Source organism: Ischnura elegans, chromosome 2 (genome assembly GCF_921293095.1).
Source record: "Ischnura elegans chromosome 2, ioIscEleg1.1, whole genome shotgun sequence".
NCBI lineage: Eukaryota > Metazoa > Arthropoda > Insecta > Odonata > Coenagrionidae > Ischnura > Ischnura elegans.
The window spans coordinates 109,324,134-109,342,753 of NC_060247.1; the positions used below are offsets into that span (position 1 = coordinate 109,324,134).

Here is an 18,620-nt window from a genome sequence, read left to right on the forward strand (position 1 = left end):
ATAGGAGCCCGTCGATGCCTCCTGGGACGGGATAGGGAAGGAAGAGATGAGACGAGGAATCCCGCACCGTCACAAAGGCGGGCGGGAAACCAGGAAACCACTAGCGAAACCAGGAAAACCTTTGCTGTGCCAGTGATTTTAGAGAATTATTTTATGAGTTCAAAACGGACAAGAGTATGAGGGTTCAGGGCGAACCCTTCGAGGATACAACGCACCGGGGCCGGGAACCAAGCCAGTGGCATATACGCCCGATCGCCCGGGGAGGGGGAGGAGAGGAAGGAAAAAGGAAAGAGGCGCCGCCGCGATAGGAGCCCGTCTACGCCTCTGGGAAAGGAAAGGGACGGAAGGGAGGGGACGAGGGAAAAACACCCCAATGCTACAGAAGCGAAGAGGGCCCTACTATTAGCGAAACCAGGCCAAGTCATTAATGTTCTAACGATCTTGGAGGATTATTGTATGTCAAAACGGACAATGAAGATAATTTGGAGGATGGAGACTCACCTGCGGACAAGTGACTTGGTGGTGCTGCATCCCTTCGGACATGTTGTATCCCATGGCGGGCACGCCCATGGTCATGTTCATGGACACGTTGACGCTCATGCTGGGGAAAACGCTGTGCTGGTGCGGGGGCGGTGGAGGCGGCGGTGGGGGCGGCGGGGGCGGAGGTGGCGGGTGGTGCGTCTGCAGCCCTGCCCCCATGCCGCCCCCGCCGTAGCACATGCTCTGCTCCTGCAGACTCAGCCCCATGCCTCCTCCGCCGCCGCTCCCACAACCGCCTCCGAAGTACTGCGCCGTGCCGTAGCCCCCGGATGGCGACAGCATCTACGGAGAGGAGAAAAATTTAGTCCTCGTCAGAATGGCTGAATGTGGTTCAAATGGTGAATCTTGGTGTCTGGGATCCCACATTAATGATTTTTAATCCCCCCGTTCACATCATAATATTATCATTACGTTAATTGTTTGAAGGATGCAGGAGGATGCAATGATGAATAAATGAATGGCTTTATTTATACTCTGGGAAACTTATAAGAGCAAAAAACATAAGTACAGATATATTATGCTCAGAGTACAGTAATTATTAAATCAGCATAGCATATGCACAAGAATTGAATACACAGGTTAAAAAAATCAAATTAATCAGCACAAAGATTCTTGCATTTAAAAACAACAGTGTTAATATTTTAAATATTCGTACAATTTACTCCTTAAAGATTCCGGAGTGGAGGATAATTTCATTGAAGGGGGTAATGAATTCATCTTATTCATGACTTCCAAAAATTGGATGCTATAACCAGGAAGGAATTAAGGTGCTGGTTGGTCCGGGCTTGGGGTATGTGGAGGTTTAGGTCTGTCCGGCTTCTTATGACGGAAACAGTAGTGCTGAGGGTGAATAGGTTGTAGAGGTATTCAGGAATATGGGTTTGAAAGAGGGAGTAGAGAAAAGACCTCATGAAGAAGTTCCTCCGGGAGGCAAGAGGCAGCCACTTCAAGGCAACATAGTACTCAGAAAAATCATAATCTCTACGGAGATTGAATATAAATCTAATGCAGAAGTCAATTAATCCCTGGATACGTGGGCCATTCTCCCAAAAACGTACGTTTTCTACAGGAAAAATAAAAAAATTGTTTTTATGAGACCAGTGTAGTGTAACTAAGGTTGTCATTCATAAAATCTAATGACGTATGGCAGAGATCGTTAGTAATATTTAAACTGTTTTTTTTTTAATTTTTACGTTAGTGTTGTGTACGGACATAATATATATGTCCAATGCCTCAGCAGATGAGGAATATTATGTTTTACTCAAGAGAAAAAGTTTGTTTTATTATAATTACGTATTCTGCAAGTAGTCATAGTGTATCGTAATGTCCGTTACCATCTGTAACGTTCGTGGACTGCAGAGTTCACGGATATGATGTCCACGGATATGATGTCCACAGACATGATGTCCACAGACATGACGTCCACGGATATGACGTTTTCCTCTAATTTAAGTCATATCTGCGACTGAAAATAGGTTAGGACACCGTCCTTACTACATTGAACTTGTATCTTATAGCCGTAAAAGACATCTCAATTGTAAATGGTAAAAAGTGTAGAGTTACTTCTTTTTACTTGTCGACAGACATGACTGATGATCTTAGCTCTTTCAACAAACTGAACCAAACTTTTTCTTCCAGCATTAAAACGTTCGCTAAACCAAGTACAAACTCAAGCAATCCAATATGGCTAACAACCTCCTTCTCTCCACACTGGTTGTTCAAAGCTGCCACCATCTTCTATGATTAATTCCCCCTTTTTCCTGTACGTCCACGGACATTAGGTAGTTTTTTTGTGTAAGACAAATGCTTTTTTATCTTATAATAAATATTATAAAATAAAAACAACCCAAGAGACTATTTTGGAATTTTTATATTGTTGTAACTTGTTTAATGATAGATTTTTATAGTAAATTATTTAGTAAAAGTTGTTAACACAAAAACACCCCTTCGAAACTCTGTGTGGGACTGTCCCTGGACATGACGATTTATAGTCTGTGGACATTGAATTTGGGAAATATAATTTTTTTCCTCAAATAATTTTTGACTAAAAGTAATAAAGGGGTTTATAAAATAATAAGCCAGTTTAGTTTTGTTTTTAATATTATTGGTTTTTTTATGGTAGCTCACGGACATAATTTTGAACGATTATGGGAGAATGACCCACGTATTCCAACATATGTATGCCCGATATAGTAAGAACATTTGATGAGATGGGTTTGGAGAGGTCAACCTGAAGAAAGACGTCCTCGGGGAAAACCAATATTAATATGGGAAAACCAAGTGATTGAAGACATGAGAAGACTTTGGGGAGAGGCGTAATCAAAAATTGATATTTTTTTCATCATGTGCGCGTCATCAATGTTATTTATATTTATCGGGAATTCTAATTTAAATGAGGATTATATCTTTACAAGAGGAATATAGGTTCGCATATTATTGAATTGTGTGGTAACTTATGTGAAAAGATCACATTTTTTAATTTCATCTATAAGTGAAAATCTATTTACCTATTTTGGGCATTACAGTCGTTGCACTTTCATGGAGGTGAATGGCGGAGGTGAAATGGGTAAAGGTCTAGTGCTTTCGCTCGATGACTCAGGATCCTGTAAATAGCCCACTTTTTCAGTCGGCTGAAGTAAAGTCAAAGGTTTAAAGCCATAGAGCACCCAAATTTTAAGTATTTACGGGTTTTTGGAGTCGTGGACGGGGTTAAAGTATTTTTTCAGTCTCGCATAAGGAAAATTCCTTAAAATACGCTCGCTCTTGGCTCCTTCCACTCACCTGATGCGGGTGCACGGTGTAGGAGAGCGAAGTGGGCGTGGTTTGGTGCGTGGCCGTCTGCTGCGGGGCCTGCTGCTGGCCGTAGGTGAAGCCGGAGGGGGGGGACAGCGGTCCAGAGAGGCCCCCCATGCCGCCCCCGCCCATCATACCCCCGCCGCCCATGCACATGCCCCCGCCCCCGGCCATGGGCCCGAGGCCTCCGCCCCCGCCCCCCACCATGGCCCCTCCGCCCCCGCCGCCGCCTCCTCCGCCCATCACCTGCCCCGGGTGCACGACGGCGTGCTTGAGCGAGAGCAGGACGTCCGCCACGTCGTGCGGCTGCTTCTCCACTTTGAGCGAGGGGAAGTCTCTGCGGGGGGTGGAGAAAAAAAGGCGTGTTAAAAATCACTGCATTGAACATTTATGTAAATAGTTGGGCTAGTGTAATAAGTTTTTAAAATTTTCGAGAGCTTGAAAAATAAACCGACATAAGATTTCGTTTTTTCTCGGCAAATTAATTTAATACATTATTCGCGGGTTTCTAGCTGAGAAAAAATTATACTCACTCAGCTAGAAACCAGAGAATAATTTAAATGAAGAAACCCGTGCTTTTCTGTTTTAGATCCATCACCTACTTGTCGAGCTATTCTCTACGGAATGTATTAACTCTTTCGTGGATAGGATGATGATGTTACGAAATCCGAGCGCGTCAATCATGAGGAATGCAGGCGATTGTTGCTCAGAGGAATAATTTAGAAACAAAAATTGAATCACGAATGACACTCACATGTAGAAAAAGAAAAATACAGAAAGAAATATGATTAGCGTAGAAAAATGGCAATATTAAATTATGTGCGCACGTCATGGTTTAATAAACTTTTGAAAAAAATGAAATCCACGAACACTAACGTATAATGAGCATATTTCAGTAAATTTTTCTGTTCCAAGTTAGTTTTGAACGGATGCTCTACTTCTACAAAAGATTGCAATTGATCACAGGGTATGCTGTAAGGTGGAGCTGGAAATATTCGTATTCCACAGAATGAATGAAATTAGGCTTTTTTATGGACGGCAATATTCGCGATGGGTAGTAGGACAGCATAACACATTAATATTTTTCTTGACATGGGTAACCACTAATTGTCCAAAATTCCAAAAGATTTAGAATATTTGAATGCTTCGTGACGCTTATAAATTTGATGAAATATCACACATGTTACTTGAGTCACTGACAAATTTGTCGGAATGGATTTCAGCAAATTTCCTTTCAGGTGGACAATATTCTATGAGTAAAAGTACCCACATGGATGTTTGGTAAGAAAATATTTTTGACCATACTTTGCAGAAAAAATTGCTGCATTCACTTACTAGCATAAAAATTTGAGTAATTATAGCATAAGTGGTAGGCGTATGATGTCGAGTGACGAAGTAATACGAGAAATATCCAGGTAGATGATGTCATAATTTTGAACCTGCTGCCGCAGTAAAGAAGTACGATATCCTTATGATTATGTAACCAGCCGCATTCGGTGAAGCCTGAGTGCTCTGGCAGCGCTCACAGGGTAGCGGAGGGAAGATTGAAGGGAGTAATGAACGTTTATTTGTTCGCGGTTTTCTGTCGATTGAGAAAATCATTCTGGACTGAGATTTAATCCTATTTAAATAAATAATCATATGTCAACATAATACCTAGTGTTATTGGCTGTTAAAAAGAGAATAACTGGAGTACTTCCAAGGTTTAAGAAGGTTTTCAATACTGAATTTCAAGTCTTTTAGCATCTATCTGGTTGATGCGATGTAATTTCTGAGGGAGCCGTCGGTTAAATATAGCTTGATGTTCTTCCTTCAATAAAACCAAATTTAAACAAATCTAATAATGCATTATTTCAAGAAGTAATACTCTGTAATTTAATTAATTGTGTCCGGATGAAATGAGCGTATTCCAAGTCGTTGAGAGCACTTTTTTTAGGAGTTAGCAAAAAATTTTATTCACTATTTAATGAATATATTTTGATCGTACCAGAAAATTTTTAAGTTGGCCTATCTGATTTCTCAGGTTTTCTTGTAACTGCGAAACTGTAGTACTCTTTCTCAGAACGGTATGCTGAAATGTAAGATAAACTCTAATATTATCTAATTTTCCAAAGCAATCACGCATTTGCTTGTTATTTAAAATTAAAAATTAATTAATTGTATTCCAAAAGATTTATTCCTGCCCATCTCATAGGCCGAGATTAGAAAAAATCCACGATTCTTTAACTCTTCCGGTGTTGATTTAGATTAAAATGATTAAAGAACGATATTTCAGAAACAAATATTGAAGTTGTAATAAATCAAAATCAATCAACCCAAGGTAGCGGACGCTATGAAAGGAAAAACACTTTCCCCGTGAAAACGCACGAGATCCTGTTTTACATGCTATTTCCTGCGGTGTACGCGTCCTGAAAATAAATAAAAACTTTAAGTGCCTGATTTCAAAAAGATTTTCTCTTTGAGCAGTCGTTTTTTCCTGCAAGAACAGCGTAAAAATTTTTAAATATAAAAAAAATTTTTCATTCCTCAGACTAAGAAGGATGATTGCTCAAAATAGGAATAAGATGTCAAGAAATTACTTGGTCAAATTTAATATTTAACTCACGCTGATCTCAGAAGCATAGAAATCAGTGCTTATCAAATGATATATACTTATGTTCGGCATTTCATAATAATATGATAACACATTGGAAAAAGACAACTATGTATATTCTAAATAAAAGGTGCAAATCCAACTATCCAAGAGAATATGCTATCTGAGTAACAGTTTAATCGCAATTATAAACTCACTTATCGACTTCTGTCCTTCGTTACGTGATCGTTTCAATCACATAAGAATGCTAAAATCCTATATTTTTCCCAGTTTGAATGTTGCATCACCGCAGAAATTTTCCATCATGGATTCAGGATGTTTTAATTATCTGCTAAATATAAAATATATCGTACGAATAGGCGTGCAATGGAAGAGAGCAAGATAGCAAATAGGTAATTCAACACGAGGTGCCCATACTTCGCTTTAAAATGAGCTGACAAAGTTTTATGTTGTTGTTATGAGTTGTGAAAGATTTAATAAAGAAGTAAATTGATCAATGTCATAAAATATAAAAGAAAGAGCCAAGTGAACTCACCCATTATAAACCTTATAGCTGGTGGAACAGTAGCCGGAGGTGCCTTGGCGTCAAGACATCCACCTCCTAGAGAAGCACTCCATATCTTGAGCACCATACATCCTCATAGAAAGCGCGTGGGGGAATCAGAATAACTAGTCGAAGGGAGAATATCAACGCTTATGTGGTTACCACGGAGCAGACCCGTGCGCCGATAGTATTGGTCCTCAGCGGCGGCTTCCGGCCGCGATTTTTGTGTCCTATGTTTCCGACGCTCCAGCGTTCACAATAATATTACGATTCGACTCGTTCACTTACGTTTAGGAATTGAACTATGAGAGACAAAATCGGGGAACCAGGTCAAGCGTTGGTTAAAAATGTTCTTAGTATCGCCAGCTCCTCGATCTGAACTCAACGTCAATGTAGTTTTTTTGCGGCGTGCGGCGGTGCTGCGGTTGATGTATGCGGCACAAATTTTTGACCTATGAGGAGGAAATTAATTCAGGCGACGCAGCATAAACAAGTCGTCTGGGGCGCTCCGACCAATCCTGGAGCAGAATAAGGGATGTGACTTAAATCACACCGACTCGGCAGCGTGGTGTGTAAAAGTTGTACAATTCATGCTCTGTCCTTGAAGAGATCACGAAAAGTCGTGAAACGAGTTGCAAAGTTCATGAAGTGTCTTGGAAAAGTGTTAAGTATTTATAATGAGCCTTGCGAGCAAAGTGCAAGAAATTGAACGCTGAATTTCTAGCGAATTAGGATCAATGTCCTAGAAACGAGTTCAATTGTGTGGTTCAAGATAAGAAGTTGTCTAAAATTGCTCGGTGAAAGTCGCCAAGACGCTCAGATTCGGTGCAGGCCGCGCGGTATGTTCAAGTAGTCGACGGCGCACAGTTCTATCCTGCGGGAGACAAGAGGGTCTACCTAAATCACGATGCCAGCGGCACGTTGTGGACAAGTTGTTCAATTGTCACACTTCTGTATTTGAGAATCCCGCGAATTGATGAATTAATTCCAGGAGTATGTAATTTAAAAAGTACTGTGAGTCCTAGAAACAAGTCATGGAAGAAAAACTGAAAGCTGATCGAACGAGGAATAATATCTCACTAATTAGTGTATTTGGGATTCGCGATCTGAATGTGATTAAAAAAGCGCTGAGGCCTTAACGCCTCTGCGCAATTCTGGCACGGGCAGCACGATGTGGTATTGAAGTCGTCAGAGGCGAACAGGTCTATCCGGCGGGAGACAGGCGGAGAATCACGCCGACTCGGCGTCGGCGGCGCACAGGTCAACTTCGCGGTCGGATCTGTCGTCCGTGTGACTCGTTCGGTGGATCGGCGAACAATGGCGGAGAGGAAAGGGGAGGGCACACTCACTTGTAAGATCCGGCGCAGGGCGAGAAGGGGAAGAGGCTGGGCAGGGGCTCGAGGTCGAGCGTCGGCAACGAGAAGGATCCCATGTCGGAGGACGAGGCGGAAGTGGCCGTGGTGGTGATGGAGGCCGAGCCGATGCCGCCGACGCCGCCGATGCTGACGCCCACGTCCGGCCACGCCTCCAGCCCGAAGTGCGGATTGTTGGGCACGTAACAGCCATCCATGTTTAAGTACCTGCGCCACGCGAAAAAGCCACGCCCCCCCCGCGAGGCAGGGAGGGGTCAAGGCGCGCAGGTGCCCCGGCGCCGTGTCCCGTGGGGAGGATTGCAGAGGATGGAGAGGGGTCGAGAGATGTATAGAGGATGGAGAGCGATGGAGTTATGCGGAGCAGTGGAGAATGTATTTGGGGAAGGGATGGCAGGAGGGACCAAGGTGATCAAGGAGATGAGACATAGGGAGGGAAAGAAAGAACGAATTAGAAAACATGAAGTAAGACTCACTTTTATGATAATTAATCATTTACATAGATGTTATTACACTTAATGGAAGGTAAAGAGAGGGAAAGGAAAGGAGGCAATAGAAGGCAGAGAGAGGAAGAAAGAAAAGCTAAATACACACAATCAGTCATAATAATAATAAACTATTAATTAAGTTAATATTAAACATGACCTTGTTAACGATGCAAGGTAGAGAGATAAAAACATATAATCGACAACATGAAACACATGTTTATTAAGATAATTAAACTTTTATATAGTTCACACTACATATGAGAGTGTTTTATTAAAATAAAATGTAATTGAACTTCTTGAAATGACTGAATCAAATAAATTTATTATGAAGATGCTTTGTCTGAGTATGCGGCGCAAATTATCGTGGTAAGGGGTTCATCTTCCGGATTTCGATTGCACAGTATAGTTAAATCAGTATCGCGAAGTCGACATTGTCATCACCTGAAGAGTCGTGGAGGAGAGCTGGCGAAATTATCGAATGCTAAAAATGTACGCTACCTCATCCTGAATTATTGAGGAGAATGTTTTTGGAAAATACTTTTTTCCACCCTTTTTGATATTCATATGTTTTCCTTCTCATTCATCAAGATGTCACTGTCAGTACGAGTGATTTGTTTTAAAATATCACTTTTCGAAGTAAAAATTAGCAATATCACAAGTAGGTATGTTTGGAAATTTGAAGCCGGTTATAAATTATTCTCTAATAAATGTCATATTAATGCTTGAATGTCATATTAATGGACAGAGAAACGCCAGGTTGACCTCGTGTCCAATTCGAGAAATAAGTGAACATACGCTAAAATTATAATCTGAATTGTAATTCCTTCTCGTAATTGGATTTCATTATCGGGCACATTAAAGTCCACCAAATTTTTGAATTTCTGGTTACCTTTTTATCATTGTAATTTTAAGGAAAACTTTGAGGGAAATCATATGTTCTCTATCATCTCTGCTCTGATAACTGAATCACACATAAAACCGCATGGTACGTATGACTTCTATTTTGGATATTTACCCTCAGTTTATTCCATACGCATCAAGCATTAGCATGTTAGGAAAGCTGAAATATATTCTATAATTCCAGGATATTAGGTTCAGTTATGATACTATCTGTTCCCTTCAATTTTATTCATTTTCCTTATTCTAAAAATAGACTATTATAGTGATACATTTTGACTTAGGATCCTAAACTTTTCTCCCCCGCAGTCGTATTACTTGCTGCATTGAAACTTAATGGAAAATGATATTATATAATGACCCTTTTATAAATTTAATTCATAATGATTAACCAATTGCTCTATATAAGCGAATAAAGTTTTGTTATAAAGTATTTTTAGAGATGGTCTGAATCAATTAAGATGGAACTCTCTGAAAGTTGCTGCATTTAGTTTGTTTTAAATGATTTTGCGTTTTAATTTTGCCCAAATTACAGTGAAGGATTTCTACGGAGTGATAACCAATTCTTTTGACGACCCCCACCATGAAAGGGGCCAAGAGGCGATATTTAAAAAAATACAAAATATAAAGCAACACTTTCTCTACCTCTATACAGAGATAAACTATAATCAACCTTTGGTTATCTGGTCAGAATACCTTTTATGAGCGAGGTATGCTAGTATCAAGCCAAAGTAAGCGGGAGAAGTATAATTAGTGAAGCGATTTCATAGAAAAATTGAGACTAAATGAGGAAAAAAAGCTATCACCGATCAGGATAGTGTAGTCAAGGGCTTCTGGCTTGAGAAGGGATGCCCAAGGAAACTCTAGATGGGCACGCTAAAGTGGGAGTGGGAGTATACAGGGGATAGTGGTTTTCCAGAAGAGACCATCACAATGGACCCAGCATCCCTTGCGGCTTCCCTCACTAATTGTTTACTGTGGCTTCCGTTGGGTTCGCCTGAACGGAAGCCCTCTTTCTCCTGACTTATCCCCAGTTTCCTCTCCTCAGCTTAGGCCCGCACACATACACTCAAAAGACTCATGAATTCACCGGGAGCATATCAGCCTCCAACCCCCTACCCCCCCACAACCTTCCTAGTTCGCAGAGAGCGGCGCTGGGGTGGACCCGTTCCCGCGCCAAAGGTTGTCATGGCGACGGGGCAGCCTTCTCCATTTCCATTCGCGCAATTGGCTTCCCCGCGCGCGCGGCGTGGTTCATCTTGTGAGGTTTCCGTTATTAATCGTTATGTGTCACGCGAGAGGGGGGGTTCCCATGCACACACAGGGGGTGGGGGGGTTTCTCATCTTTTCATCGGTTCTCCCGGCGCGACCATTCAGTGGATCTGATTTCATTTTCGGAGGAAGTCCAATCACTCATTTAAACGAATAAAAGTAGAGATAACTACGTATGCCGCCTCTCGGCGTGCTAAGGATCTGGCGGCAAAGTCGAAGCCATTTTGTTAAGTATAACTTTGTTGTTTTTTTTTACGAGGCTTCTATCACGTAAAGCAGTATATGCGCTGCTATAGCGAAACAATGATCCCAGCATCAAAAATATTTAATGAGAGTCATGAGGGGTTTTCCCTCGGCCACTAGCGTCACACTCATCTTGAGTCGCGCCGAGCAATCCGACACAGCTGGTTCACAACCATGTCATAAATGGGTTTCTTAGGTGAAAATATAAACATTGTGACGTCATTGGTCCGGTTTGGTGTTGGCACTCACTACCTTAATGGTAATGCTTATTAACTGGCATATCTGTTTACGTATTAAATCCTAGCTTAGACTTGGTATAAGAGTAGCCAGGATAGGCTTGTGTTAATATTCTGCTTATTTTTATAAATTAAATGAGAATTAAATGAAATTATGTTATTCCACTGTATTTGTGGAATTTTGAGCATGAGTAGGACGTTGGCCACATGGATAGGGCGCTTGGCCGATAAATGAAGGACTCAGGGCTTAAATCGCAAGTGAAGCCTCAGCAAATCCTCAACAAAAAATCTGCACGAAGTCAGGTAGCCAAATGAACTGCCCTCCCTCCCCTATCCTGAATGTGTGAAATCTTGACGCCTGTGGCTCAGCATGGTGTGAGCTTTACCCTCACATATCCTCACCTTTGTTGAAAAACTGAGCAGAAATATTTATATATAGCCTCATCGATCGTTTAATAGACGGCCGGTTCATCTTATGGTACCAGCCTCCAAAGCGAACAGCGAAGTCAGTTTCGTTTGGGCAATTCTTCCCTTAATCATGACCTCATGAGGACTTTACCTCTTCATTTCCTTACGCGTCCTTTTTCCCTCAGAAGAGAGCATCAGCATAAAATTTAATTTAATAATATTAAGGACAGAGAATATGTTGCAAAATTCCCGGCGGGATATTCATTTCCTTTTAGTTATGCAAGTCTCCATTTCATTGATAACAAACCTAAGCTATGAAGATTTATCAGCGATTATTATATAGATAAGGACTTTAAGCATCCTAATAACGTATTGATCGCTATTTTTGAGGGAACTAGCGTATTTTACCATAATTGCCTTGTGTATGTCATACGCCATGACCTAGAGAGATAGAAGGTCAATTCATTCCTGCAGCCTTAGTGGGGCATCAAAACATGCTGTAGATAACTCCTTTGACCAGGATGGAAAATTGAGAATCTACAATTTTTGGTGAAATTTTTATTAGGTAATAATATGATATTATTCTCTCTTCCTTCTGCTTAGAGCCAAAATGGGCTTGCTCTGGTTTATTGGTTGTTCAGATATTCCTTTGAGATGTAGAAATAATCCGACGTATGCAGTGAATCGCGGAAAGGGATGAGATATCTCTGTCTGGCTGGAGCACAGTTTGTATAATAGGATATATTAAATGTAGTTTTGGTATAATTTAATTTTCACCTAACAGAGTACTAATCAAGATTATTTTTTCAAGTATTTGTCATAAATTGCAGCAGTTAAGTATAGAATTCGGTAGTATGTGGTGTAAAGATTTAAGAAAATATATTCTCATGCCACTCGTGCACGAGAAATCTTTTATTCGTCAGAGAATATAAACAGTAAGAAATAATCGAAGAAACACTGACTACAATCGTAAGTTCATATTTAAGGTGCATATAACCTCATGCAATTTGGCTGTCAAGCAAAAACTCCTTCCAGAATGTTTCAATTCAATTTATACTTCAATTTATTTTTAGATAAAATAGATTTTGTCTCACTTCAAAATATTATTATAACAAAATAATAAAAATTCCTGGTTGTATGCCTTTCAGGTTATAAAGAGGAAGAAAATATTTAGCATTATAAATTTCCATAATCTCGTATTGCACAGAATCTACAGTTACGATACCGTTATTACAAAACTCTCATTCGAGAGACGAGTTTATATTGCTTATTACATTTCAAACTAAGAAAGACATCCTATGACGAATTATACGTTTGGTATGGAAAATTGCGGAAATGTACATCTGGGCTGTCATCTATGCTAGAGGTTATCCGCAATTTTTGACGTTGGGCGTTCTGCATCTTTTTCCCAGGTTATCGTTCCACCCCCACCATGGGCGACTTTCGATCCCACCTCCCCCCACTCCAATTCCACCCCCTCCCCTATACCCAAGAAATCAAATTCAATTCCACCCGATGCTTCCTGCCGCTTCGAAATGGCTTCCATATTTCCGACGGGCTCGCTGCTCTCATCATTCAGCGAACAAATCGGTAGCATTTCTACGGAATTCGTCAATCCCACTCCTGTATACGTGTTGCCAACGCATTTCAGTTTTCCTCTGTCGTATTATGCGTTTGCTCACCGCATCAAATCACACTGGCAGGTCTTCATGCCTATTATTTTTTTAAAATTTGATGTTTTCTGGATGGAGTCTTGTGTTTTTATCAGCTTGAATAAAATAAAAATAACAAAAAAATTTGTAAACAAAAATTGGCGCTCTTAGGAACATTTTAAAGCAAATTATTCGACATACCTTCTTTAGTACTGAACCAATAATTAATTAAATACTAAGTTTGTAGGCATAAAGTCCCAATTATCTTCAAATATCAATTTGGAAAAAAATTGTAAACAAAAATTGGTGCTCGTAGGGACATTTTAAAGCAAAATTTTACATATTTTTCTTTAGTACTGAAGTATTAATGAATTGAATATTAATTTTGTAGGCATAAAGTCCCAATTATCTTCATGTATCACAAGTTGATTATTTTTTAGCCTATTTTTTGAATCACTCAAGCAAATGTGGCTCACCTTAATACGGATAAGAATTTATACAGGATTTTATTCCATCACAGTAAGAGTAAGAATGAAGGACGAAGTTAAAATTGAAATTGGTGATAAATATGCTGCTTATTCCTATAATTTATTCAGTAAAAGCATCCTAAAAATTAGTGCTGCAAATAAAAATATTAGAATACCTGTGTCGTTTAATGTTTTCTCTATTCACATCAGCTATCGCCAATCTAAAAACTATATTAAAACTGTATTCTCGCTGGTCTCCTGGAACTTAACTGAGAATATCCTATCCATGTTTAAAATATTATTATGCTAGCTAGGGAAAATTTGGTAACTTTACTAGGATATTTAAGCAGGAAATTCCTTTAGGTCACATTCTGATTGAAAACGTGCTTTTTTCAGGGACTATATTTACGTATATTGCTGAAAAATACTTGTAATTTGATGTGTGTGACTGAACTCTGTTTTGAATTTATGAGAGAAGGAACTTATTGATTTTCGCGATAGAAATGACGTGATTATTGAAAAGAGTGCTATCTTAAATGAAGGGTGCTTACACTTTTTTCAAGAATTTTCAAGGAAAGAAGGAATTTGTGGTGTTTTCTCATCTCGAAGTTGGCGATCCCTTCGAGTGGGAAATTGAGAGGCACTCTTAAGTACTGCCGATCGGAATTTAAAATAGTGCCGTTTATAGTTATTGCAATTCGAAAACTATATACTCTCCCCACTTTAAATTTGCGACATACCCAATTTTTCTAGCCTAATCACATTTTCAAGATATTCTCATTTTGTTGCAAAAGTAATGACGTGCCTTTAAGTAATTTTTAAACAATTGAAGTTTATTATTAAATCAAGTATTAATCATATATATATATACAAAGTATGTAAATTTTCCAAATTTTAATTGAAAAATGGTATATCAATTGCTTTTTGGCGTTAAGGAAGAAGAAAAAAATGATGGAAGAATAATAAAAAAAATAATTTCTAAAAAAATGTATGTACACAAAAAAGTATAAATACAGATTTTAACTTATGATAAACAAGCTACGAAGAAACAATTTTTGGTGAAGGAAGCTAAACAAATTCCGTTTAGACCCACCTTGCTGTCCTGGCGCATTTCACGGCAAAAATATTTGATTTTACCTAAATAGGCCCTACCTTCTTTAGATATTCGTATTCCAACTATATAAAAATATATATAAAAGAGCAGGTCGATTGGATGCTATAGAGGGATCGGCAGACGACATTGAGGAAAAAAATGCAGTTCTGAGAAAATCTCGGTTTATTTAGTTTTTCGTTGAAGAAGTCGTAGTATGACTCAGGAGGACTGCTCAGCTTCAACTCATCAAATCCCTCACCCATATTTCCTGTTCCAAGAACAACCTATGCGTTTGCGATATGTGGTTTTTCTTTTCCGAAGCCTTTTTTCCATAACAACGACTTTGATTTAGAACGAATTCGGCTTCAATATGATAGGTTTAAGAAAACGTGGTGTGTCGCTTATCCCTCGTAAAAATAAATTAACTGATTGAAACACTTTCAATTATCGATTAATTCTATTATGTAGAGTAAAATTTTAAGTAGAATTCAGCCGTATGCCAAAGGGAAATTATGCAATTGTCATGAGTACCGTGTATTTTTACGATATTTAGCCCTCCCAGCGAACCAAGACATCTTAATGAGTGCTAGTACGAAGGTATAGCTGTTAGCTTTGCTCGAAATGCGAGCCTCAAAAGGTGACTGTAGCGTTAGTTCTTTACATATCAAAATGGATATTGCTGTTTAAAAAGTTTCAAAAGAGAGTTCGATGAGATAAGTTTAAAAAGCGTCGGTCGAAAATATGGAAGACAATCGAATATGAGTGACGGGGGAAATCTTTTTGCTTATATAATATGTTTAAGTAAGGTGCTGCCACGTACTTGGTTGTTCGAAGGAGAAAAGAGGAATTTTCAATACTTCTGGAGGTGGTAGGTAAGACAATTTTAAGAATGTTTTTGTCCATAAACATGGGGTTGCTTCTCCTTAGTTACTGATCTATGGCAATGTAATCATTTTTTTTGGAACCACTTTGCAAATACTTTAAAAACGGTTTTTCTTGGGCGTCTATTCTTTTTCACATTTTATTTAAGACTCTGGATTTTTGAGGACGTTAAATAATTAATTTTGGAGGAAAATTTGCGATTATCTTGTCTGAAACAATTAATAATTGAGCTTATTTGAACGAGAACTTCGAGCGAGTATCAAGAATACGATTGCGCAATCTCATCGATTTTGAGATCAACTGCTTCAAAAGCCCTTTTGAACGGCAATCGGTAGAGTTTGGATTAAGAAAAGGCGAAAAAGGGGCATGCCTATGGTTCCACAATACAAATACTAGTGAATGAAAAGTTAATGGCAATATTTATTAATAAAGAAGACCCTGCGTTGTACTTATTCGCCTTTCAATTCTATTCTTTTTCATTACAATTTATTATAGTGTCTCTTAAAATACTTAATTGTCCATTTTTATTCCATATTGAGTGAGAAGTTTCTGGAGAGTATATTTTAATTGCAAAGGGCAATACTATTTTGCTGCTACGTCGTTCTCTGTTTATCTTTAAGGATTATGTTTTTTTTCCCTGGGGATCCTTCATTGCGGATCCCTATGTAATTGGGCGGTTTTCCGAAACTTCGTCCACGTAGTCCACGCTTATTTTTGATATTCTCTATCAGTTTCAAATCAATAATTTGTAAGCCATACCTTAAGGGCCTGAGGTGGATGGTCGGGCCGAGGTGCCAATAGAAAATAAAGCAAGCTATAGCGAAGAGGAAGATATTTTGATTTTTTTCTCGAAAATGACATCTACATCGTTTCGCTCCGTGAAAGTGGGACAGTAGGCTTTGTTTCCTCGTGACGCATCGAAGTGCTTCCTTGCTTCCTCGGACCCTGGTCACCCACCCATCCTATCTGGCCACTCCCTCCCGCTCATCTGCCGTCAAAGTGACCACGAGAGAGCCCATGCTGCTCCCCGCGATATTACAAGGGTTTCATCGGCGTAGGGGGACACTATGGTCGTGGTTGATCGTGTGGATCCGTCAATTCACCGATTTTTTCCATTTATATCTCTTAAGCTCGTCTCATCCGTGAACAATAACTGAATAAAAATCATGCTTTGTATGTTCCACTTTTTGTGGTAAACCTTGACCGGTTTCAACCCCTTTAATTATTTTCTTTATTTTCATTCATCTTCATTCTCCCGAAAACAGGGCATTTAAGGCATTTACAGGGAGAAATGTAACAAATAATAACGTCGGACGATCGAAAACATCCATGCCCTGGATAGGGACAAATTAACCTGCCGGGACTCGAACCCACGACTTTTCGGTTTGAGGAGGCGAGGACTCTACCCCGCCGCCATCAAGGGTGAAGTATGTATTGTAATCAGGGTATCATTTTACTCGTTTTGTTGCTATACTCATATCGGATTCAGGTATAAATGGCATTTATTGTTTATTGTCACTCCTTTATGAAAATTTCACTTTCTACTATCTCTTTCTTATAAAAAAAATAGAAAAGTTAGCGATGAAATAATATATAATTATGAAGGTTTCATCAGCGCAGGTTCTCCTTTGAACCTGCCCAGTTTTCTTATTGTCTTATTGTAGTAATTTCGGTACTTTGTATTGTTTTGTCGTAAGCAATACATTTAATTTACTCTGTATATCAGGGATCTAAAAAGTTTTCAGCCCGAGAGCCGCATTATCTTATTTATCTCTTATGTTATCAATCAAGCATTAATTTGGCGGGTGGCTGCACACTGGAGGTCCTAGAAAAAATTAATCTAGCCATACATGTTATTTTTTATTAGTTATTTAATTTTGTATTACTAAGTTGCTGTTAATTAACGCATTGAGGCACTACACGTGAGTTGAAAACCTATCGTAAGATAGAGTATCATTGGAGAAATGGGAATGTTTATGTTTCTTAAATAAATAAAAAACTGTTATCGTTCCCATTTGGAATTTAATTAACCCCAAGAATTAATGAGGTATTTATGAATTTACGTGTTAAGTCAAACAAATAGCTGGCGCAGATTGATTTCCTCCCTCCCTGTGCTATCTAACAAGTAATTTGCCAAAATCGCGCACAGGTTTCGGGAATATTATTGCAATTAATTAATGTTGCCGGCGCGCAAGATTATTGAAAAAGTCTATTTTTTCAAAAAAAAAAATAAAATAAACCAACGATAATTCAGTAAGTACCTAAATTGTATTAACGCATGAACCGAACCTGCCCACTTTTCTTTTTCTCTTATTTGATTAATTTTTGGCGTCAATTCTGTTGTTGCATGGCTTTTGGTTTTTGATAGTGTAACTTGGCTGTTAAAATAAAAAAAATACTCGTTTTTGAGGCCATTATGGGCCAACTTACAAATTTTCCCCCTCATTTAATTGATATTTTGGTCTGTCTGGACCAATCTTTTGGATGCTGCGCGGTTTAGAGGCGGAATACCAGCTTTTGATGATGCTCTTTAAGTCTTCGATGAGGATTGATTTCTGTGCATAAATTTCATACGACCTTTGGGCATGAGGTGAGTACAAAAGATTTTCTGAGTATTAAGGTTCTTCAAGTTGGTTTCAAGGACCCCTTTTTAGAATGGAAAGGCGATATTTACGGGAACGTTTTCATGCAGATTACACTTCTGGATGTTCGTGATTCAAAGCTGAGGATGTATTTGAATAATTTGGTGGTTGTTTGGCAATGATTCTTGTCTGATGTGGTGACTGGTGTACCAGGGCCTCCAATATCATTCTGCTGCGAAGAAATATTTTTTATCAATTTATTGGTGGTTGTTCGTTCAACCCTAATCCGAACGTCTAGTCTATGCAAATTTATCTCTTCACGGATGTCAAGGAAATACCTAGGTGTCAGTATTGCGATTCCCCTCAGAGCATACGACTCATCCTGATGGAGTGCAATAAATACTTGCCGTTTCGACTTGAACACGAAGCAATCGGGGCTTTGTAAACCATCATAAGCAATTTTCCCCGATATTACAACGATAATAATTTCCTTTTCAAAAGGAAAAGTTTTAAATAAATTAAAGTCTATGTTTTAAATTGTTTTGAATATTTTAATTAAA

The 18,620-nt window shown here is 39.1% G+C and overlaps 1 protein-coding gene across 1 annotated transcript in view; it reads right to left on the reverse strand.

Moving 5' to 3' along the window:
- Positions 1 to 18,620, reverse strand: part of LOC124153232 (protein glass-like) — a 70,475-nt gene that overhangs the window by 29,228 nt on the left and 22,627 nt on the right. Inside the window, exons 3-5 of the mRNA XM_046526330.1 lie at positions 7,820 to 8,050; positions 3,322 to 3,670; positions 502 to 822 (exon numbers count right to left, since the gene is read on the reverse strand). Of these exons, the coding sequence (XP_046382286.1) occupies positions 502 to 822; positions 3,322 to 3,670; positions 7,820 to 8,050 (901 nt within the window). The remainder of the gene's footprint in view (positions 1 to 501; positions 823 to 3,321; positions 3,671 to 7,819; positions 8,051 to 18,620) is intronic.